Source organism: Macrobrachium rosenbergii, chromosome 36 (assembly GCF_040412425.1).
Source record: "Macrobrachium rosenbergii isolate ZJJX-2024 chromosome 36, ASM4041242v1, whole genome shotgun sequence".
Taxonomy (NCBI): domain Eukaryota; kingdom Metazoa; phylum Arthropoda; class Malacostraca; order Decapoda; family Palaemonidae; genus Macrobrachium; species Macrobrachium rosenbergii.
In genome coordinates this window covers 17,730,056-17,754,602 of record NC_089776.1, presented here as the reverse complement: position 1 = coordinate 17,754,602, position 24,547 = coordinate 17,730,056, and the positions used below count along the sequence as shown (strand labels likewise).

The 24,547-nt window shown below is 41.3% G+C and overlaps 1 protein-coding gene across 3 annotated transcripts in view; it reads left to right on the top strand.

Moving 5' to 3' along the window:
* Pat1 (Protein interacting with APP tail-1) overlaps positions 1–24,547 on the top strand; it is a 362,655-nt gene that overhangs the window by 224,638 nt on the left and 113,470 nt on the right. The window contains exon 1 of one of the 3 annotated variants that reach the window (XM_067080969.1): positions 11,529–12,150. The exons of the other annotated variants lie outside the window; for them this stretch is intronic. Within the exon in view, the coding sequence (XP_066937070.1) occupies positions 12,013–12,150 (138 nt within the window). The 5' untranslated portion in view covers positions 11,529–12,012. Of the gene's footprint in view, positions 1–11,528; positions 12,151–24,547 lie in introns of those variants that run through there. 3 annotated transcript variants of the gene reach the window in all.

Genomic DNA, 24,547 nt, shown 5'->3' with positions numbered 1-24,547 from the left:
ACCAGAACACTGAAGCCCCTAGGTGTACTGCACTCTTCTCCCTCTGTCTTGCAAGCGCTCTTTTGCTTCTTGGATGTTAAGCCTTCCTTTTCAGTACCTTTTTTCGCCAGCCATCCATCCCCTTCAAGGCATTCCTCTCCTCTTTCCTCCAAACACTTTCAAATTTGCGAACTCTTTTTGTTAACCTATTATCTCCCATTCTTACCACGGAACTGAACCACCCTAAAACCCTGATCACCATTTCACCTACATTAACCCTTCTATCACTTCTATTTATCTCCAGACTTCTCATCCATTCAGTTGTTCTTACACCTGAAATACTATATTGGCAATCATCTTTACAGCTTCCTCCTTTCATTTACATTCAGAACCCACACTTCAGTTCCATAGATGAGAGTTGGTTCAACTGTCCTTTCATACATCCCACACTTCAAGTTTCCTCCAATTTTTTTGACACATTCTATTAGTCTTTTTTGCCTCAACTGTTCTGTGACTCATTTCTTCTCTCGTCCTGCCATCATCCAAAATATCTGTTTCCAAATACCAAAAAGAATCTGTGGCTTCCATTCTTTCACTGTCCATATTATCATCCATTCCTCAATTTTCATAGTTTAGTTTATCCTCAAGACCTGCCTCTTGTTCACAGTTCTCTTCTTCAAAACACTTTCAAACTTGTTCAGTGACCGCTGTAGTTTCTCTCCCCTATATACAATTGATACTTAATTATCTGTGAACATCAGCCTCACTAATTTTACAATCCATCTTCTTACCACACAACCTTGTATGTACATCTACATAACAGGCCTTCATTCGGCCCAATTTTTACATCAAACCAGACACTTCCTTGCATACGTGCTTCATTTTCATCGTTAAAAATTTTTATTGCACTCAGTAATTCATCTTCATCACCGTACATCTTCAACACCCACCACATTGCCTCTTTTTTTAGGGCCATGTATGACATATAAAGCTTTTTCTTTTACTGTTAAACGTCTCCCATGAATGTTTCATAACGAACACGTGATCAAAACAACTCCTTATCAGTTAATCCCACTTTTCTTCCACTATTAATCCTTATGTCATCTGTCTTACCTTTTAAATCAAATCCCATCATACACCTTCTCTGGCAAACAAAGCAAAGTTATGGCCTATAATTCCCAAAGTTTCCTCTATCACCTTTACCCCTAAACCAAGAGAAAATGATTCCTCTCACCCATTCTTTGAGAACCTTTTCCTCATCCAGACATACCTTACGCAACCTGGTCTGCCTCTCAGTCACACTTTCACAACAGTACCGTAGCATCTCGCTTGTAATCCCATCAACATTTGGCATTTTTCCATTTTCCTACCTCTCGATTACTCGCCATATATCCTCAGGGTGACTTTCATAAGCATTCTAAACATACCTTAACCCCTTCCACTCTTGCATCATTCGGCTCTAGCTCTCTCCTGTCCTTCGCATTCATAAACCTTCAAAGTGTTCTCTCCATTGTTCAAGAACTGTATGCTCTTCAGACAGTATTGCTCCATTTGCATCATTTATCTTAAGGTTCATTTGCTCGTTAACATTACTCTCTGCATCTACATCGTTGTAGAGCAACTTCTTTTCCTCCCTGAAATCTTTGCTCACAGTCTCACCCGTCCCGTTTATCTATTACCTGCGTTCTTTTTCTCTCACACCTCCTTCCTTACGCTCATGAATTATTGACATATGCCTTGGCTGATTATCACACGGTCTAGGAAGACTGTGCTTCATTGTAACAAAGAATCACGCCCTCTGTCTTGCAGTTGTACCTCATATGTATGCATGGATGTATGTATCTCTCTCTCTCTCTCTCTCTCTCTCTCTCTCTCTCTCTCTCTATATATATATATATATATATATATATATATATATATATATATATATATATATATATATATATATATATATATATATATATATATATGACTGTATTCATGTAAAAGGAAGTAGCAGCTTGGCAGTTAAACATTTTCTTAATTTTTTCAAGCTGAGGGAAAAGCTAACTTTAGTGGGCAGTTTGAAGAACATAGGTCTAGTCACCCAGAACAGCACAACTTTATTACATAGCAGTTTATTAGGCACCTGACTGAGTGTTTTAATTCAACGAAGAGTGACTTGAAAAAGCAAAACGGCTGATATTTAAACAATATCTGTGAAAGGAAATTTGAACATTAGCCGGATTACAGGGATGAGAAGTAGTGGGAATGACAAGCCAAAAGGGAGTAAGTCATCGGGCTAAATCGAAAAATTCTCTCTCTCTCTCTCTCTCTCTCTCTCTCTCTCTCTCTCTCTCTCTCTCTCTCTTCCTCTCTGTGGTTGGTGAGCTCGTGATCCTCAGAGATGATCCGAGACTCACGGAGGTGTTTCAGTGTCGGTCCTGGGTAACATGAATGATTCCTCATACTGTACATTAATCGACAGTTTCTTCTCTTCAGGATATGAAGACTCGAAAATAAAAAGGCGCAAGGGGTTCCCTTCGTAGCCCAATAATTTCATCCCTGCTACTATTATAATAGATTTCTTGTCAGACAGAGGCCGTACTTTTCCCGGTAGTACCATTTGATGGCACAGTTTTGAAGTTGGCTGGTCAGTCCTCTCGACCGACAAATTCTAGTCATCCCAATATACAAATCTTTGCGAGCACCACATTCCTCACTGAGGCAGTTGTGTTCAAAAAGGTATCCATTATTATTTCAGCAATCCGATTCTTGCCATCACTGGAACATTTTAGCCATTTTTAGGTAATATATCTCAGATGCTGTCAGGCATTGTGATAGTGCATTTATATATATATATATATATATATATATATATATATATATATATATATATATATATATATATATATATATATATATATAACCTCCTCTGGAGGGTGTCTTTGACAGGGAAACAGTCTTCCTGTTGTATGAGGGTTATTCAAAGTAAATCTGAAATCACTTGTGAGCCATCTGTATCCCCATGTGTTGATTTCAGATTTACTTTTAATAACCCTCATACAGTAGGAAGACTGTTTCGCTTTAAAGACACCCACCCGGAGTTGATGCGTACTTGTATAGTTAACAAGTTCACTTACCCAAAATGTAATTTTGGGATTAGCGTAGGATGCACCAAGCGCCTACTTCAGGTTCGCATCGACTCTCATCGGGGTGTCAGCCATCGTACAGTTTTCCTTGAGCAAAAAATGAAATTAATACCATTAGGCTCCTTGCCATGTCCTGTCACCAATACATAGAATACAGTAATTTTCAAATCTTGGTCAAACACAAAACAGACATTCTTTCCGTTTTTTGGAGTCCCTCTATACAAAACAGCAATCACCCTCTCTGTCAAACTACTTCAGTTTCATTGTCCATAGCATAATTTTTACACTCCACCTCATCTTCCATTCCCAGTCTCTACTGTTAACTCGCCCACATATCTTTTAACTACAGTAATGAATAGTAAGTTCTCCAGTACATTATCTTCACTTTATTATTATTATTATTATTATTATTATTATTATTATTATTATTATTATTATTATTCCGGTAAGAATTTTTGTATCTGTCTGCTCAATTATTTTAATTGAAAATGTCTGTTTAGTTTATAATTTTTTCTTATTTAATTATTGCGTTTTTATGTTTTGTTTACAGCTGTTTAATTTTTGTTTGTCTATTTCAGTTAGTATACTGTAATTTATTTTACTTTTATACTTTTGCCTTACATCATTATGAATTTTGAGGTTTTGTCAATTATGGCCGTCTTTATACTTTTTATAGCTTTTCTGCTATTTCATTTTATCTTATGTATATCTATTGATAAGTAACCCTGTTGATAGGAAACGTTATGCATTCCCGAAATCTAGGTTTTGCCTCTGTATGATATTAAGAAATGATAATGTCTGCAATGTTACCACATCTTCTGGCTATACTGTAGCTCCTTATGTACATACACTAGCGAGAGACGTGCACTATGCTGCGCATGGCAGGAGGGCAGTTGGAGGTCCCTATTTTAACGCTGCTGCCAGGGTCCTTCGTCTTAAGGACTTCTCTTCGGGTGTTTCATTGACTTCATACAAATCAACGTTGCAGTACCTATGGTCATCATCGCCATTAATAAATAACGTGGGTTACGTGGCCTCAAGGGAATAAAAAACTTAAAATTTCCAAGAAATTGATGAAATGGTAAAAATAAATTGACGATACGTTATAAATTTTCAAGAAAACCAGCTTCCTCCACGAACTTCAAAATGTCCTCTCTGAGATCCCAGGAAAGACGATAATTACCCTCTTCATCAATGAACTGTGAGAAGAAACGATTTCTCAAGTTCCCAAGGCTGGGGCACTGAACCAGCGCAAAGTGCTAAACAGAGACAGATGGCAGTAATACAAAATACATTTTCCCCTGAATGAATTCTTGGCATGGGAGAAATTTGATACAAACTATCTGGAAAACAGAAATAGAGTAATAAAGAGCATTCTATTAGTGGGAAATCAAGCCACAATGATTTTCTTATCAGATCTTCCAAGAAATCATGCCTTCCTCTTCTGGAGAGGACACTCCCCTTCAAGGGTGCCTTCAAAGAACAGGTCTCCCTAAGGAACCTTTGGCCCTCACCAGGCCAGCTTCCCCAGCCTGGCAGGATACCTGCCTTCCCCCGAGGAAGCATCCTCTGAGTCGGACCCTTCCCTTCAAGGCTGCCCTCAAGAGACTGGCGAGCCTTGGGGGTTTTGGGCCTCATCCTTGAAGTTCTTGGGCCCTCTCCACGCCCGCTTCCCCAGCCTGGCAGGATACCTGCCTTCCTCCGAGGAAGCATTTCTAGGTCGGACCCTTCCCTTCAAGGCTGCCCTCAAGAGACTGGCGAGCCTTGGGGCTTTTGGGACTCATCCTTGAAGTTCTTTGGCCCTCTCCAGGATCGCTTCCCCAGCCTGGCAGGATACCTACCTTCCTCCAAGGAAGCAGCTTCTGGTCGGACCTTTCCTTCAAGGCTGACCCTCAAGAGACTGGCGAGCCTTGGGGCTTTTGGGCCTCATCCCTGAAGTTCTTGGCCTTCTCCAGGCCTGCTTCCCCAGCCTGGCAGGATACCTACCTTCCACCGAGGAAGCAGCTTCTGGTCGGACCCTTCCCTTCAAGGCTGCCCTCAAGAGACTGGCAAGCCTTGGGGCTTTTATGCCTCATCCTTAAAGTTCTTGGGTCCTCTCCAAGCCCATTGCTTCCCAGCCTGGCATGACAGCTTCTGGGTCGCCTTCCTTCGAGCTGCCCTCAAGAGTGGCGAGCCTTTGGGGCTTTTGGGCCTCATCCTTAAAGTTCTTGGACCCTTCCAGGCCCTTCAGCCTGGCAGGATACCTGCCTTCTCCAAGAGACTGGACCCTTCCCTTCAAGGCCAGAGACTGGTGATCCTTGGGGCTTTTGGGCCTCATCCTTGAAGTTCTTGGCCCTCTCCACGCCTGCTTCCTCAGCCTGGCAGGATACCTGCCTTCCTCCAAGGAAGCAGCTTTTAGGTTGGACCATTTCCCTTCAAGGCTGCCCTCAAGAGACTGGCGAGCCTTGGGGCTTTTGGACCTCATCCTTGAAATTCTTGGGTCCTCTCCAGGATTGCTTCCCCAGCCTGGCATGACACCTGCCTTCCTTCGAGGAAGCAGTCTCTGGACCGGACCCTTCCCTTCAAGGTTGCCCTCAAGAGACTGGCGAGCCTTAGGGGCTTTTGGGCCTCATCCTTGAAGTTCTTTGGCCCTCTCCACGCCTGCTTCCTCAGCCTGGCAGGATACCTGCCTTCCTCCAAGGAAGCAGCTTCTGGGTCGGACCCTTCCCTTCAAGGCTGCCCTCAAGAGACTGGCGAGCCTTGGGGCTTTTGGGCCTCATCCTTGAAGTTCTTTGGCCCTCTCCATGCCCGCTTCCTCAGCCTGGCAGGATACCTGCCTTCCTCCAAGGAAGCAGCTTCTGGGTCGGACCCTTCCCTTCAAGGCTGCCCTCAAGAGACTGGCAATCCTTGGGGGCTTTTGGACCCCATCCCTGAATTTCTTGGGCCCTCTCCAGGATCGCTTCCCCAGCCTGGCAGGATACCTGCCTTCCTCCAAGGAAGCAGTCTCTCAAGAGACTGGAGCCTTGGGGGCTTTTGGGCCTTCAAGGTTGCCCTCAAGAGACTGGCAGGACACCTGCCTCCTGGGGCTTTTGGGCCTCATCCTCAAGAGACTAGTGAGTTCTTGGGCCTCCCTTGAAGTTCTCCAGGCCTGCTTCCCAGCCTGGCAGGATACCTGCCTTCCTCCAAGGAAGCAGCTTCTGGGTCAGACCCTTCCCTTCAAGGCTGCCCTCAAGAGACTGGCGAGCCTTGGGGGCTTTTGGGCCTCATCCTTGAAGTTCTTGGGCCCTCTCCACGCCTGCTTCCCCAGCCTGGCAGGATACCTGCCTTCCTCCAAGGAAGCAGCTTCTGGGTCGGACCCTTCCCTTCAAGGCTGCCCTCAAGAGACTGGCGAGCCTTGGGGCTTTTTGGCCTCATCCTTGAAGTTCTTGGGCTCTTTTTCAGGCCTGCTTCGCCAGCCTGGGGCCCTCTTCAGGCCTCTGGGTTGGGCCCTTCTTCAAGGCTGTTTTCAAGAGAATGGCAAGCCTTGGGGGCTTTTATGCCTCAGCCTGGTTCAGGACACCTGCCTTCCTCCGCAGGATAGCTTTCCTCCGAAGCAGCCTCTAGGTCGGACTCTTCCTTCAAGGCTGCCCTCAAGAGACTGGCAATCCTTTGGGGCTTTTGGGCCTCATCCCTGAAATTCTTGGGCCCTCTCCACCCCCACTTCCCCAGCCTGGCAGGATACCTGCCTTCTTTCGAGGAAGCAGTCTCTTGATCGGACCCTTCCCTTCAAGGCTGCCCTCAAGAGACTGGCGAGCCTTAGGGGCTTTTGGGCCTCATCCTTGAAGTTCTTGGACCTTCTCCACGCCCGCTTCCTCAGCCTGGCAGGATACCTACCTTCCTCCGAGGAAGCAGCCTCTAGGTAGGGCCCTGCCCTTCAAGACTGGCAAGCCTTAGGGGCTTTTGGACCTCATCCTTGAAATTCTTGGGCCCTCTCCACGCTCGCTTCCCCAGCCTGGCAGGATACCTTCCTTCCTCCGAGAAAGCAGCCTCTAGGTCGAACCCTTCCCTTCAAGGCTGCCCTCAAGAGACTGGCGAGCCCTGGGGCTTTTGGGCCTCACCCTTGTCCTTGCGTAGGCAATTTTTGGATTCCAACCAGCGATTAAGAAGATTAAAGAGAAATTGCCAACTGGAGTGACGTAATGGTTAACCTATGGACCTTCTGGTATAAATACCGCTTTTCTTTAACTTTTTCTCATTCACTATTTGCCTGAGGAGAGAGACAGTTTGGTCTCTGAAATATAGCGTTTATTTTCCACATTTTGGCGTTTTTATGGGCTCCTTATATTTGATGGAGTTCTGTTTTGACAGAAAATATTTCACCGTCATATTTTAGTCCATTATGGAATTCAATCGTCTTTCTACGTTACTTCGCTCACATCCAGAAGTCAAGCCCATTTCTCGTAAGTTCGAAAAAGAACTGAACAGACTACACCGATTGAAGAATAAAAAATACTTCTTAGAAAAATGTCTGAAGGAACAAGTCCTTCCGAAAATGTACGGATTCGCAAGATGGACTCTGTAATCTGACCCCTTTCCTCTCTCACACAGGATATTCCTGGAAGAAAGAACTGAAAATACGAAGTGCAAGATCTTTGTACTAAGCAGAGTGATGCATGGAACTCAGTCAAACCCTCGTCTCCTCACAACGGACCACATGTGCAGGTATCTGGTTTCATTTTGTTTTGACATTGGTGCCTATAATAGCGCGACTCATTCCAAGCAGACTTTCCCATAGGTTAAATAACTTAATAAATAATAGCACTTGGAACAATCTTGAGCAACAAGATAAAGTTTTAAATTTATCAAACACCACCCCCCCACCATTAACCAACACTTAGTTTTGAACCTTGGTTTATCCTTTGCCCTCATGCCAGACCGGAAAAATAACCTAGATTTCATTGTTGCTTTTGACAAATTCATATCTGATAAAAATTACAGCCGAGAAGAGATATGTTTAAAAGGCATCTTACTAAATGCAATAGCTGACCTTAATAAGAAATAACCTATCCCCCGCTTGCCACAAAAATTAGATGTTGTAATAAGTATATCCGACAAAGACAGCAAAATCGTGATTATGGACAAAATCAACCAACTCCTTAGTCACACTACACTTATGACAAATTAACGAACAATCCACTCTAAAACGTCCCCACAGAATGTTTTAGAAAAGTAAGATTAATTAGCAAAGACAAAAAGAGCATTGAACTAATGGAGAAATTTAAAGTCATTAACCCAAAACTAACTTATTTTTATGACCTTCCCAAAACTCATAAAGATAATCCTCCATTCAGACTTCTCATCTCATGTGCCGGAGCTTTCAATTATAAAATTTCTAAGTGGTTAGCAGGAGGCCTCCTTTCCCCTTTCTTAGGCACATTTTCTCCCAGTCACATTAAACATTCTGAAGATTTCTGTCACAAATTCAAAGAAGCACATATACCACTTCACAACACAAAACTTTCAAGTTTAGATGTAGATTCCCTATTCACAAAAGTAACAGTACAGGACGATCTACGGTTTTTGAGGGAAAAATTAGCCCCCTGTTCAGATCATTTCCCACTTGCCCTAGATAAAATTATAAAATTAGTTGAATTATGTGTATCAAATAACATCTTTTCATTCGGGGAGTCATTCTATAAACAAAAGTTCTGGTGCAGCATGGGCAGTCCTTTAAGTCCTGTTTTAGCCAGTCTACATGGAATATTTTGAAACTGTAATAATAAACGCAATAAAACCTAAAGACATGCTATGGATGAGATATGTAGATGATATCTTAACATTTTAGGATAATAAGTGGGACAATTTCAATGAATTTCTCTCAAAATTAAATGCATTAGTGCCTAGCATCAAATTTAAAGTTGATTGGGAAACAAACGACAAAATTCCTTTTCTTGACGTTTTAATAATTAGATACACGATAGAATACAAATTTACCATATACAGACAGCCAACTTTCTCTCTGCCATACATCCATTTTTATAGCTATCATGACATCTATCAAGACTGGCGTAGCCAGCAATTTATTCTTAAGAGCCTTACGGATTTGCTCCCCGGATCTCCTGGAAAAGGAAATTGAACTAACCTCCCTGTAAGCAGCTGTCATCTTTAAAGTACCCTGGCCATTTAATTGAGAAATCGATCCACAAAGCAAACACTATTTTCTACCGTCCCCCCAAAAACAAGACCAGAGAGATGCCCAACAATAAAATAAAAACCCCACACCTGGACAGGATTAAGATGTTGATACAGACACTTGGAAACTCTAACCCTTTTGCTTTTACCTACCCAAATACCTTAGCCAAATCCTTGATTAACGTCCAACAAAAACCAGTCCCCAAAGACACAGGGGTTTATGAAATATCTTGCCCCGATTGTGTCTAATCTTATATCGGCTTTACAGGCAAATCACTCCCCAAAAGATTAATACAGCATAAACGTTCAGTTAGGTACGGACAACAGAGCTCGGCTATTTTTAACCACATAAATAACCACAACCACAGAATAAACTAGAATATGTCTCGTATAATTTATAGCAGCAATTGTCGGTTCAAAAGCCAGATGGTGGCATCAGCCTTGATTAAACAAAGAAATACAGTGAATCTCTCAAGAGGTACCTGGGATTCAGATATTATAGATAAAATCTTCCTCCAACCGGCGATTAAGATTAAAGGGAAATTGTCAGCTGGAGTGACGTAGCGGCTGACCTATGGACCTTCTGGTATACATAGGCCTACCGCTTTTCTGTAACTTATTCACTATATGCCTGAGGAGAGAGACAGTTTGGTCTCTGAAATATAGCCTTTATTTCCCACATTTTGGCGTTTTTATGGGCTCGTTGTATTTGATATGTACACACACACACACACACATATATATATATATATATATATATATATATATATATATATATATATATATATATATATATATACTATATATATATATATGATTTAAGGCCCATAAAACAAAATCAGTTCAGGCATGCATTTCTTTCGGTTGATTCTACTTATGCCGGGATCACTGGTGAGTGTGGAAAAATGGCCGACAATGGTAGTTATGTAAGATATATACAAGAGGAGAACAGCCAATTTGGGCTATCTCGTGGAAAACGAAGTTCCCGAAATCGAGACAGTTAGCCTGTGCCTTGGCTGATTCTGTCACAAAAGATCCGCTGAAATACTTTTTTAACAATAATCGCAGAATGAACTCGTTCGTGTAATCCAATTTCCAGTCTTCCGGACAATACATACTGTATATTCGATCTTGCTATTACAGACGACTCCAGAGTCTTCCTTGTACGGATATTTGCCCTTGATAAACAACGATGCTATGACCAGAATCACATATACAAAGGTCCATGAGCTCTGGCCCTTTCTTTACTTCTTGTTAGTGCTCAGTTATACCTGTGTGAAACTAATCTACCTTTTTCAAAGAGATAAATTTCATTCAAAAATTTGCATGGGACTTACAAGCCTCACACTAGGAAGGATGTAGATCATCATAAAATTTCAGCAAGGATAAAATATAAAAAAAATAATCTTTCGTACTCCTGGATGACGAATCACATATGAATGACTGGTCCTTTAGTAGTATAATAACATGACAAAACACACACACTAAAGGTCTTTTAGAATACGCACCAATACAGCTATCCAATGAAGATTATGTAAGTCCAGGTGCAAATGCATTTGAAACTCTCATGCACAAGAAAAACAACAATATTGGGAACCTGTTACCTAAACAATGGTACGACCCGTAGAAAGTGCCCTACAGGACCTTCACGTAGTTTCACGTTGACACGAGTAGCAATATTGGACTAACACGATATATTTCATATTACTTGTCAAATCCTCAATATCGTTGCAATTAAGGACAAGAACGTTTCATTTTCTTTTTGAAAGCCTTTAATATCTTTAATCGGCGTCATATGCTCTCATATTCATTTTTATTTTCCTGATTCTAAACATACAAGACAACACAGTCAGTTTCCTTGACTACAAGTGGCCGTAACTAGAAGGACCATTAATATCAAAAGTTTTTTTTTTATTTATCAGCATTCTGATTTGCAGGATTTTATGACTGACTTTTGTTGTACAATCACTTTGCAAGGCCTAACTTTGAGCATAACTTATCATAGCTAATTGATTTTTTCTCTTTGAAATTCCCGCTGGAAAGAGTTAATACACATATTTCTACGGTTGGTTGAGTTTAGGGCCAATATTTACTAAAAACCGGGTGTATATCATTGCTGCTCTGCAGATCATGTACAGTGGACCTACATTTACATGGCAAGAAAATTGTCTTTTTTTTCTTTGGATTCCATTGGAAAATATTTTCGGTAGATGGCGTAAATTCCAAGACACCTCGAATAAACAAGTTCGAACATCTTTGAGTAAAGATGCCATATTTTCACGTCACAGTTCTATTTCGCTGAAGACTTGTCGGTATTTAATATGAAATTTTCATTCAATTCGATAATTATTGGTAACTGTACCCATTTGCATTGCGTTCACTGAAAGGAAAGAAATATATTCTAGGTAATCAATGCGCGATATTGTATAGGTATTGAACGAGATAGAGGGCTTCCAACGAACCCGTTTCGAAATTTCCGAACATTCAATAGATATGTTATTCATACATGGCCAGTCCCACACTTCAGTTGTTTTTTAATTATACTCGGGAAAATTCCATAAAACCGTATTTTTAATTTCCATTTAGAATTTAATTCAAGAACAATCAAAGAATACTAAGCGGATCTCTATTGGGTCTCGGGGGTGGGACATGAAGGTTCGTGAAGTCTCGGATAAAAGGAGTTCGAACAAGATGGAAGCTTATTGTTTACATTGATCAGCTGTGAGGAACAAACCAATGACACAGAAGAACTATGGCAGCCTCTATGCTCAAATGGTTCCCAGGAACCCTCTACAACACGGCACTCAACAAGGTGGTGGAATATTACAAAAACAGTTTGAGTGAATTAAAAGTTTTTCCCCCTTCAGTACAATTTGATGTCCTTCATGAGGTGAGGAATTTGACTTTTTCATTGTTTTCGTAACCTGTTTTCAGTCGTGGTTGTTTGTGATTTTATCATTGTAAGACAGTATTTATACATGTTTCATACAGTTGTGTCTGGTGATTTCTACTTGAAATAAGAGTCTTACCTAGTAATTCCAATTTCCTTCATAGACTAGGCCTAAAAAGTTGATGTAGGCCTATCGTAGGCTACTCGATCAGATTAGGCTAGGCCCTAATTTAGGACTTAGCCTACCTCACTTAGTTCCATGGCACAATAGGTCTAATACCTCGACAAATATATGAACCATACATATATTTTCTCTCTTTCGAACTGCAATGTTCTCCGCTGCTTACGTAGCCTAGCTAGGCCTATACGTTCGCTTGTTTTTGACCAGTATAGGCTAGTGGGTGCAAACTCTGGATTTTGTGTTTCCCTTCTCTGTGTAATTACTGTTTGGCATGAACTGGTGATCCGAACGGGCAACTGGGGTTTGTAGGTGCTGTGAGCCAAAAACAAGTGACTTTTAAAAACAAAAGCGTAAAACTTTGGGGCATGAGACACGTGGGTGGCAGAATTTTCGCTTTTCCCTCGATATTTAGTTGGAGGGTAATTCTAAGTATTAGTTCCATGCCTGATTTTACCTTGGAAACTGGTTTTTTCTACACTTTTAGGGCTTCTGATACTGGCGGTGCATTTGTTTGTTGTCAGCCAAATGGAATGTGCCTTCGCTGTGTTTAGTACTGGCCCAGGGGCCGGGGGTACCCCTACAGTAACAGGTTATTGCACTTGCCTGACTGGATATGAACCATTCCAAACAGATGTACCCGTGCTCTGTCTTGTGAAGATCGCATATGGAAACCCCTTGTTGGGTGGACTTCAGGGGTTAATTACAGGTTAATTACATTCAACCCCCAAAAATTAATGTTAAATTATAAATAAGCAACCAAAATACTATAAGAGACTGCCATTTCTCTAAATACCTGCCGTGTATCTATTACTTGGATCTACCAATTGGAGAAATAACAAAAAATTAAACCTTTAAGAAAACCTTTCAAAATATTGAAGCTTCATTAACAGAATGAGCTATAGAAAACTGCCACATGAACTAAAATAAGCATGTGAATTCTTCGTAAAATAGATGTTGAAGGCAATTTTGAATCCATTATGGCGTCCCCCCAAATACTGAGACAAAAGGAATGGCGATTGGACAGTTCCTTCCCAGCGCTCATTTAACGGTGTACTGAACACTGGTTGCCTATATATATGTAATGTTTATAGATATTACTCAAGATTTTAGTTGTAATAATCAGCACAATAAAACAACTAGTGAAAATATGAGACATGGAATTTCCATCTGTCAGTGTGGTTGAAATGAAATGCATTTTTACCTTTAATCCATGGTTTTATCCTTACTGACATCACAACTGAAGCTCTACAGTGCTTATTTGATTGTAATTATGCATATTTTGTTCTTAATTCACTCAAAATACCGCTTAAAATACGTGTGAATGTTTGTTTACAGTACTATATTCCATCAAAGTAGCAAAACTGTGGCGGGAACAATTTCCCAGCCTTGTTGTACATCTAGCTGCCACAAACATTTGAGAGCGGACGATGCATTAGTGAACTGTTTACGATAGAAATGTAGTATTTCGTTGTTAGGACTTAACATTTATTTAAGTCCATATTACTATATATACTTCTGAGACATGTGATATGTACACATGAGTGTTGCCACTTTGGCAAAAATGCAAGAAAGTTGAATATGTCAATTTATCTATTACTGGTATGAGAGTCAAGATGCCATGATGTCAAAATACAGGACTGAAATAAAGGTTTTAAATCCAAAATTATTACTTAAAACACCATTATATTTGACAAAACTTACACTGTGTATGTGATATATATATTACACTGTATGTAATGTATATTAATAAATAAAAAAAAGATAGGAAAACGAGAAAAATAGCTGCATCATAATGTTCACAGCAAAAGCGTTGAAATTTGTCTCAGGAATCTGGTTTGTTCCAACAACAAATATTTTCAAATGAATTATAATGAACATGTAATACACTTACTCAATTTATAACCTTATTCTGGTGTTTAGCTACCTAGTTATTTAAATATTATCTAGCACTCCCCGTCCAAGCCCCATAGGCGCCAGCATTTACCACTGATCTCAAGGAAACAGGGTCAGCATCTGTGGGTACAAATATTTTGCAGATTTAACAGAGGAAATGGGCAGTTTGTTTACACAAATGACTCTGCAAATATCAAGATGGCGTCACTCATCCACTTTTAAAGTGCTTTAAGTAAAAGTTTCAAGAGCATCATGGCTGTTAAGTTAGCACCGTGCATGGCTAAATCTTAATGAACCTCTGTTTAATCGGAAATATGCCATTATTTCGTAATTTAGGAGAAAGCTGTTACTTTGATAGAAAAGTAGAGGTCTCGGCGTGTTGTGTAGAGGGGGCACAAGTCTCACTGATGCTGATGGGGGTGCGTTCGAATGCATTTTCTGGAAGTGTCCAAACAGTGGAGGAATGACGCAGTGTCTCACGTCCCGAGCGTTTACCCTAATGGTCTAAAATTCATTAACCCTTAAACGCCGACTGGACATATCGTACGTCGACTAAAATTGTCTGTTGGGTGACGAGTGGACATACCTTACGTCGACTACAAAAAATTTCAACCTTCGGTCAACTTTGATTCGACCGAAATGGTAAAAAAACGCAATTGTAAGCTAAAACTCTTACATTCTAGTAATATTCAATCATTTACCTTCATTTTGCAACAAATTGGAAGTCTCTAGCACAATATTTTGATTTATGGTGAATTTTTGAAAAAAGTTTTTCCTTACGTCCGCGCGGTAACTCTGCCGAAAATTTCAGAAATTCTTTTGTCATCTTGTCATAATTTTTGCACCGTTTTATATTAGCCGTTATATAAAGTTTTATATATGAAAATGTGCACAATATCATGTAAAATACAACAAAGAACAACCCATGGTTGTAGCTTTTATCAGTCTGGAAATATTTTCATATAAATCACGATAAGTGCCAAAATTTCAACCTTTGGTCAACTTTGACTCGACCGAAATGGTCGAAAAACGCAATTGTAAGCTAAAACTCTTACATTCTAGTAATATTCAATCATTTACCTTCATTTTGCAACAAATTGGAAGTCTCTAGCACAATATTTCGATTTATGGTGACTTTTTTGAAAAAAACTTTTTCCTTACATCCCAGACGGTAACTCGGCCGAACATCTCAGAAATTCTTTCGTCACTTTGTCGTAATGTTTGCACCGTTTTATATTAGTCGTTACATAAAGTTTTATATATGAAAATGTGCGCAATTTCATGTAGAATACAACAAAAAATAACTCATGGTTGTAGCTTTTACCAGTTTTGAAATATTTTGATATAACTTTTGATGTGCCAAAATTTCAACCTTCTGTCAACTTTGACTCGACCGAAATGGTCGAAAAACACAATTGTAAGCTAAAACTCTTACATTTTAGTAATATTCAATCATTTACCTTCATTCTACAACAAATTGGAAGTCTCTAGCACAATATTTCGATTTATGGTGAATTTTTTAAAAAAACTTTTTCCTTATGTCCGCACAGTAACTCGGCCGAAAATCTCAGAAATTCTTTCATCACTTTGTCATAATGTTTGCACTGTTTTTCTAATAGCCGTTTCATAAAGTTTTATATATGAAAATGTGTGCAATTTCATGTAGAATACAACAAAAAATAACTCATGGTTGTAGCTTGTATCAGTTTTGAAATATTTTCATATAAATCACGATAAATAGAAAAAATTCGACCTTTGGTGAAATTTAACTCGACCGAAATGGTCGAAAACTGCAATTGTAAGCTAAAACACTTACAGTCTAGTAATAATCAATCAATTACCTTCATTTTGCAACAAACGGGAAGTCTCTAGCACAATATTTCAATTTATGGTGAATTTTTGAAAAAAAAAACTTTTTTTACGTCCGTGCATTACGAATTCATGCATCATTTTGTGATAATATTTTCTCTGTGTTACTTTGATCATTTTACAATTTGTTATATACCAAAATCATGACAATTTAGTGTACAATACAAAGAAAAAAAAATAACTCATTAGCTTTAACCGTTTTGCTCACAGCGCGATTTGTATACAATTATATATGAAATTTTTTTTTTGCGCTGTCATATATTTCAATATTTATATATGATAATGATATTTTTTTTCATTTCTGATGGTTGTATACTAAACTTCAGGCAATGACAAAAAAAGGAGCCAAAATGAATTCTTAATCTTAAAACTAAGCGTGCTGTGATTTTTTGAAAAAAACTTTTTTTCCGCTTCAGCGCTAACTCCCGAACGCCACCGGCATACGGCAAACAGTTTTGTAAATAGAGGCTCGGCGTTTAAGGGTTAACCTCTAGGCTAGATAGGCTATGCAGCTGGAAAAATACAGAGTTCATGTCTAGGCCTGCATCATGAAATTAAAATACAAAACCTCATCTGAACCTGATCTTGTACACTGCACTTGATTCTGTCTTCTCTTGAACACTACACATAATATTCATTACTGTAAGGCTGGTAGGTTCACAGCTAGAAGTAACACAATTCCTCCTGTCTCAGCTGACTTCTTCAATTAGCTTTTGTAGGGAGAGGCATTTACCAGTGGAAAGGATTACTCATAGGTAGATAAAGAGACTCATTTTATTTCTTCAAATGGTAAATAAAAGATACACTTTCTGGGATCACCATTAGCACCTCTTACACAAAAAACATCCATTTGTTCCTGTACGATATAAAAACCTTTTGGTCTTTATTTAGGAATTACCTTCAGCGAAGCTGGAACTGGCCGTTAAACTTTTAACGAGGTGGTAAGTTAGTTAACTTCCTAATGATCGGGTGGGAGTCCCCCTGGCCTGGTTGGAAGAGCATCACTTTACTTTCAGCCGTCCTTGTGAGATGTGCTTCACTGCCCCCTGCCCTGCTTGCCGTTGCTTTTGCCATGTTCTTCTGGGGACATCACCTTTCCCGGTGGGATTGTTTCCTTTTGTTGCTTACCTGTTATGCCCTTGTGTGCTTGCTTGATATGGAATAAACCCATGGGTGATCTAAGTGAGGAACTGGTTTAATTAATAAAATATAAAAAGTAAATTATAAAAGCATGAAAACCCTTATAGCATTTTTCGAATTTAAATTTAAATTTTTTTAAATATTACTTAACTTATTATTATGAATTTTAATATACCATTTTAGTGTGGAAGCATGAGTAAATGTATTTATTGTGTGTATATGTTACAGTATGAGAACGTGTCCCTATGTGGTATTTTATTCTAATCCTTTGGACCAGCCGTATGGGAGCTGAAAGTCAGCTCAGTGGTCTGGTTAAACTACTTTAATAGTACTACCCTCTGTGGGAGTCTCTGCCTCCTCTCAAGGGGGACCACTCTGGTCTAGTGGATTTGTCTCGTCGAACTGCATTTACTTCCACTAAAGTGATGTTTTCCTCCCCTGAGTTAGACCACCTCATCAAGAATATGCTCAAGGTGCTGGGGGTTTTTAGTTCCTCCCATGAGTTAGACCACCTCATCAAGAATGTGTTCAAGTTGGTTAGGGTTTTTAGCTTCCTCAATTGGTCTGTCAGGGCACTGGAAAAAAAGATAGAAGATTGCCCAGACCTTGCAGAGGACTTTTCCTCAGACTTGGTTAGGGGTACTGTCTCGTGCCAACAAGGCTTTGAGGGGTGGATCATCAGAGCGTGCCTCTCTTTTCTCAATGGGAGTCTTGAAAAGAGAGAGTTGCAGTGTTCATTCACCTCAAAAGGGGTCACCTTGACCCAGAAGTCAGCCCTCCTTTTCTCGCCCCTAGACGTGACATCATTCCCACAAGCCACAGTGAAAGAGATCCTTTCAGACTTGCAGGAGAAGTCTACTAACGATCTACAGTACTTGCACAGTCCGCCAAGCGTCCGAGAGAACCTTCTGCCTTCGTTCCTAAGTTGTTCATTCCTGTACAGCCTTGGCCCTTTCGCAGAGGAAAGCAAAAACCCCAGGGTAGACCTCGCTCCAATTTACAACCCCCTTCGAGATCCATCAAGAAGCCATCTTTCAAACCTACCTGAAAGAAATGAAACTTGGGTCCTTCGTGCCTCAGTAGGAGCCAGACTTCTCCTTTAGCAACATCTCCGATTGCATTGACTGCTTACTCAGAGGACTCCAAGAGGTTTGTGGCCCTTTCTCAAGAGGTCAAATCCCTTCTTCTCAAGGGAGCTATGGAAGAAGTCAAGAATTACTCTTAAGAGGGTTTTTACAACTGCCCTTTTGTGGTCCCCAAGGAGTTTGGGGGCTGGAGATCTGTTCTGGATGTCAGCTCCCTCAGTTTGTTCGTTATAAAGATGAAGTTTCATATGGAGACATTCCATTTAGTCATGTCTTCTCTACAGCAGGGAGACTGGATGATCGCATTGGGTATGCAGGACGCTTACTTCCATGTCCCCATACATCCAGACTCAAGGAAGTTCCTGCGCTTTGTTTTTCAGGGCAGGGTTCTCCAGTTTCGGGCCTTGTGCTTCAGCCTGTTGACAGCACTGCAAGTGTTTACGCGGGATTCTCACACCTCTCAGGAATTGGCTCCATCTTCTCAGAATAAACATCAGCCTGTATTTAGATGACTGGCTTCTCCATGCCTCATGGGAGAAGTGTGCAGAGGACTTGAAGAAAACTCTTCACCTGACACAGGAGTTAGGCATTTTAATCAACAAGAAAAAATTTCTAATGACACCGACACAGGAGATTCCCTATTTGGGGATGATCCTGAACTCACGGACTTTTCGGGGTTTTCTGTCCCCCAGAAGAGTCGACTCCTGCCTACAGACGGTCTGACAGTTCCTCTCCATTCCGTCCTTCTTAGCAGTCTAGTGGATGAGTCTTTTGGGGACTCTGGCCTCAGTAGAACAGTTTGTAAAGCTGGGCAGGCTGCACATGAGACCTTTGCAATTTTTTCTCAAAGCGAACTGGAACAGAAGGGATCAGCCAAACTCCTTTGTTTTCCCCATCACATCAGAGATCAGAGTGAACTTCGATGTTGGTTATGCAAAGAAAGACTTCAGGAGGGGAAGCCTCTTCTCCCAGTGAGCCCCAACCAAGAATTTTATTCCGACATCGATCTAGGTTGGGGTGCTCTTCTGGAGGGCTGAGAAGTTTCCAGAAAGTGGTCAAAAGAGCAGCAGAGTTCCCACATCAATGTCAAGGAGCTGAAGGCTATTCACCTGGGCCTTTATTCCTTCTTGAATCTAGTTTGCGGCAAGAAGGTAGTAGAACACACAGACAACAGCACTACACTTGTGTACATCCACAAACAGGGAGGCACCCACTCTTTTTCCCTCTACGAGACAGCGAGAGATCTTCTCTGGGCAGAGAAGAACCAGGTGACTTTGACCACTCACTTCATTCAAGGGAGAATGAATAGGATTGCAGATGAGTTGAGCCGTCTCAAGCAAGTCCTACCGACAGAATGGACATTAGACCCCCTTAGTATGTGACAATCTGTGGAGGTTATTGGGCAGTCCGACCATAGACCTATTATTCGTGACCTCAAGGAACCACCGTCTTCCTCACTTCTGCTCCCCAGTCCCAGACCTCTTGCATGGGCGACAGATGCCATGCTCTTGGACTGGACAGGCCTGGATGTTTACTCCATCCTTCCCTTCGGGATGATCAGGGAGGCAATAAACAAATTTTCGTTGCATCAGAACATTTCCATGACTCTAGGTGCTCCCTTTTGGCCCAACAAGGAGTGGTTTTCAGACCTGATCCGACTGTTGGTCGATTTTCTAAGGCTCCTGCCACAAAAACAGTCACTGCTCAGACAACCCCACTTCCCAGGTTCCACCAGGGGTTGTCTGCTCTGGCCCTGACAGGCTTCAGACTGTCAGGAGCCTCGTCAGAGCAAAAGGGTTTTCGAGACAGGCTGCAGAGGCAATTGTGAGATGCAGGCAACTGTCTTCTAGCAAGCTCTATCAGTCCAAGTGGACAGTTTTCAGAAGATGGTGCAACCGCCATAACATCTCTTCTTCAGAGACAACTATAAGTCAGGTTGCCGACTTCTTGTTATTCTTGAGGTATGTCAGGAAGTTATCAACCTCTACTATCAAAGGGTATAAGTCGATGGACATCAAAGGAAAAGAGTTCTAGTTGCGTCTCTTTGAATTTGGATGTGCTGTATCATTCAAATGGCTCTCAGGTCCCTCTTTCGAGCTGCTCCATTCTGTCTCTCTCAGAAACTTTATCAAGAAGACACTCTTCTTGGTGGCATTGGCTACCGCCAAGCATATTATTGAGCTACAAGCAGTAGACAAAAGAGTGGCCTTTCACCAGGAGACACAGTCTGCTCCTTCTTTCTTGGGTTCCTTGCCAAGAACAAAGATCCTTCCACTCTGGCCTTGTTCTTTCACTATTAGGAACCTAATGGATATTCTTAGCCCAGAAGAAGAAGAGAGGCTCCTTTGCCCTATTAGAGCTCTCAGGTACTACTTGCATAGAACAGAAAAGATCAGAGGACCTTGTAACAACCTCTGGTGTTATGTAAGGAACCCGTTTAGTCCTCTTTCAAAGAATGCCATCTCCTTTTTCCTGAGAGATTTGATCTCTGAAGCACACTCAGATTCAAGAGGACACCCTACCTTCAGTTAAGGTTAAAGGCTCATAAGATTAGGGCAGTTGCGACATCTCTGGCATTTAGGCATAACATGTCACTGTCCACTGTACTCCACAATCGACTTTTTGGAGATGTAAGTCTGTCTTCGCTTCACACTATCTCAAGGATGTGGAAACCGTTTTTGAAATTGTAGAACTTTAGGACCTTTATCCATGACTGGCATGGTGTTGGGAAAGGAAGCATACTGGACTATCTGTCCTTCTACTGTCTCCTTATCTTGATATAAGGTTTTGAGTTTAAGGGAAGCCTGGGGGTATAATGTACCTAGAGTACCCACCATTTTCTATCAGTCTGGGATGTGGTGTTTTATTACAGTGTAGGTGACTGCGTTTGTTTTTATTCTGGTCTACGCCCAGGGCAAGGGCATATTTTTAAACTTTGCTAGCATACGGTGAACTTCCCTTGCTACAAAGTTTCCACTAATGTAGGGGCGACCCTTGGCTTACCACCATGCCCACTACAGGTTAAGATGAGCACCGACCAGAGGCAGTATCCACCTGTAGCAGCTCTCTTAACAGGTACGGAATCAACAAGCATTTGTTCAATGCTAGCAACTTTTCTGTTTCAGGTTCATTACTTTCCTTAATTTTTTAAAATAAATATATCCATGTATCCCACCTCCTCACAGTGTGAAATCAGCTATGTAATTATTTGGTAAGTTACTTACATAAAAATAACCTTTTTATGATAAAGTTTTATGTATCCTTACCAAGTAATTACATGATCGGAGCCCTCCCTCCTTTCCTTGCATAGACATCACGGCACAAACGAAAGTGTTCAGGGTCTCATCACCTACACAAAACAACTGATTGCTATTGAATTTTGAATTTTTAGGCTGCCGTGGTTTGAGTTAGATATAAACGATTTGTTTAACCAGACCTCTGAACCCTTTTAGGGTTCTTCTCGCCGTGGTTTGAAAACCTATAGCTTTGTAATTACTTGGTAAGTATATACGGTATAAAACTATTTTATCATAAGAATGTCAGTTGTGAAGTAAAAAAATACAACATTTTATATAAGTAACTTACCCAGTACAGTAATTACATGGCTGAGTTTCTAACTCGATGGCAGCTTCAATTTTGAAATTCGCGGTAGCGATAGTCTTTTGTTTATGTAGGTGACTAACCTCGCCCACTTTCGGGCTGAAAGAGAGAAACAACTAAACCAAGAGCTTCACTTTTGTTTCTGCCAGCTTAACAGCAACACAGTGTTAAGAAAAGCAGCTTGATTTTGGTTTTTGGCTTGAAATTCTTACCTTTTGGTGGTGTATTTTTGGCTTGGTAGCTTTCGGATTTGTATTGTTTGACTGATATATATTGCTTTTCCTGATTTTGACTATTGTCCTCCCAGGAGATTTACTTAATTTTATTTTATTTTTTTTTTACTCTGTTAGCCAGTAACTATGTCAGATTCTAGTGCATTGAGTATTAGATATTGCAGCAAAGGTTGTAATATTCGCTTGACCAAGTCATTTTACGATTCACACACCTTATGTACGACATGCAGAGGACAAATTTGTTCAATTGACTTGACTTTTGAGGAATGCTGTGAATGGGACAAAAGGAATGGAACTTTAACTTCTCACCTATCCAAGTTAGAAAGGGATTGTAAGAGAAAAGCAGCTGCTAGAGCTGAGGTTAAATTAGCAACTCTAGACATGACTCGGGAATCTAGTGAGGTTAATATTCCTTCTCTCCCTTCTCCTGCTAAAGTGGTTCCTCCTACTTCCAGCCCTCCTCCTGCACCACCGATCTCTGCTCCTGGTTCCTTCACCCCTGACCCGGATCACTATGGCAGTCTTGAATCAAAATTTTCCAAGAAGTTTGATTTTCTTGCTAACACAGTGGCACAGTTGAGTGATTCGATGTTCTAGTGATGTGTTTGTGGAGGAGGTGGCCACCCATCCGACCGATGCTCCTAGGCAAAGGTCACTGCCATACTCCCCCAGCCCTTGGAGGAGGCATACTGGAGATCCAAGGGAGGTTGGTTGGGTCTGCCCATGGCTAGTCACCCCTCAGTCACACCTGTGTTATCCCAGATGTTGACCAAAGGCAGCCATTGAAAAGGTGTGCCTAGTGCGCATTATCTCTCGTCTAGTTTGGGGGTTTCTAGCCCTTCTCACGGGCGCCAGTGGAGATTCTCAAATGAATCTTGTCCGTTGAAAAGGCGTGAGCCTCTCAGAGACCAGCCCCCTTAGTCTTGCAGCAAGAGGTTCAGGGAATGATCTGGTAGTCCGTAGCCGTTGTGCAGCAAGTGGGACAGTCCCAAATGTTTTTCTCAACCAGTAGCTTCCAGATTATCATCTGTATCCAGCAAAAGGACTAGTTCTTCAGCCATTCACGTTCATCTTTCGAGGGCCTGTCTGGGATCGAGGATGCCCCTTTGGCTGCCAAGCGCTCTTTGGCAGCTGAGCGCCCATTGATAGTCAAGTGCCCAGTAGCGACCAAGCTTTCACTAGTAGCTGAGCACCCAGAAGATAAGAAGTGCCCAGTAGTGCACACATGTCGATTGACACCCAAGAACCTTTCAATGCCAACTCACTCTCCTACATTTGAGAGCCTGGATTGTTTGGCGCCCACTCCTGTTTTCTTCACCTCCTAACTTCTCATGTCAACGCCAAGTTTTCTTCTTGGCACCATTCGACAGTTCTGAATTATTTATCGGAAGATAATTTTTCCAGATTTCTTCTGAATTGCAGATAATTTTCCAGGTTTCTTCTCCGGCTTCCTCATTTATGATGAGTGACCTACCCGGGGATTCATCTAGACTTAACAAAGTGGTTTTATCTTCTTCATCTAAGAAGGCTATGAGAGAAGTGGATCTCTGGCTCTTGGAGAAAAGATGCCAGGGCAAGGCATGCTTTAGTATTCTGCCTTTTGGCCCGGAGATTTAGGTCATATGCGACTGGAGAGGCCCCCTCCTTGGGAGTGGCTGCCTCCTCCCAGGGGACTTCTCTGGTCTTGTTGATTTGGCCCATAGGTCGGCTTTTGCTTTGGCAAAGACTACATTCTCTGCATTGGAGATTGACCATTTACTCATGTTCAAAGTGTTTGAAGTTTTTAGTTTTCTGGATTGGTCCATATGGGCCTTGGCAAAGAAGATCAGAGATCCAGATCACCCTCAGAATATTGCTGTTGACTGGGGAGTGTTCTCTCCTGCGCCAATAAAGCAATTAGAGATGGTTCTTTGGAGATTTCTTCCCTTTATGCTATGGGGGTTTTGAAGAAGTGGGAACTCTGGATTTTGTTTATATCTAAGGGCATCACTTCATCGCATAAATCACGTCTTCTCTTCTCACCCTTGGATAGTATGCAGTTTTCCCCCCCAAACAACAGTAGAAGAAGTGGCTTCTTCTTCAGCCTCAACCCTTTCGAGGCGGCAGGCAGAGATCGCAGTCAAGACCGCAAGCTTCTGTACGTTTCACCCCATTTGCAGCCAAGAGACCCTCCACCAAACCTACAACCCGCAAGTGAGTCTTCAGTCCTTCATGTGCTTGGGGCCAGACTCCAACTTTTTTTGGAATGGAGAATAAAAGGAATAGATCAATGGGTGATAGAAGTATTAAGGGAAGGGTATTCTATCCCCTTCAAAGAGAAACCCCCCCTTATCCAGCTCTCCGTCAAATTTGACGTACTCCATCTAGGATCAATGAAGAAGTGTTGTCTCTCCTCG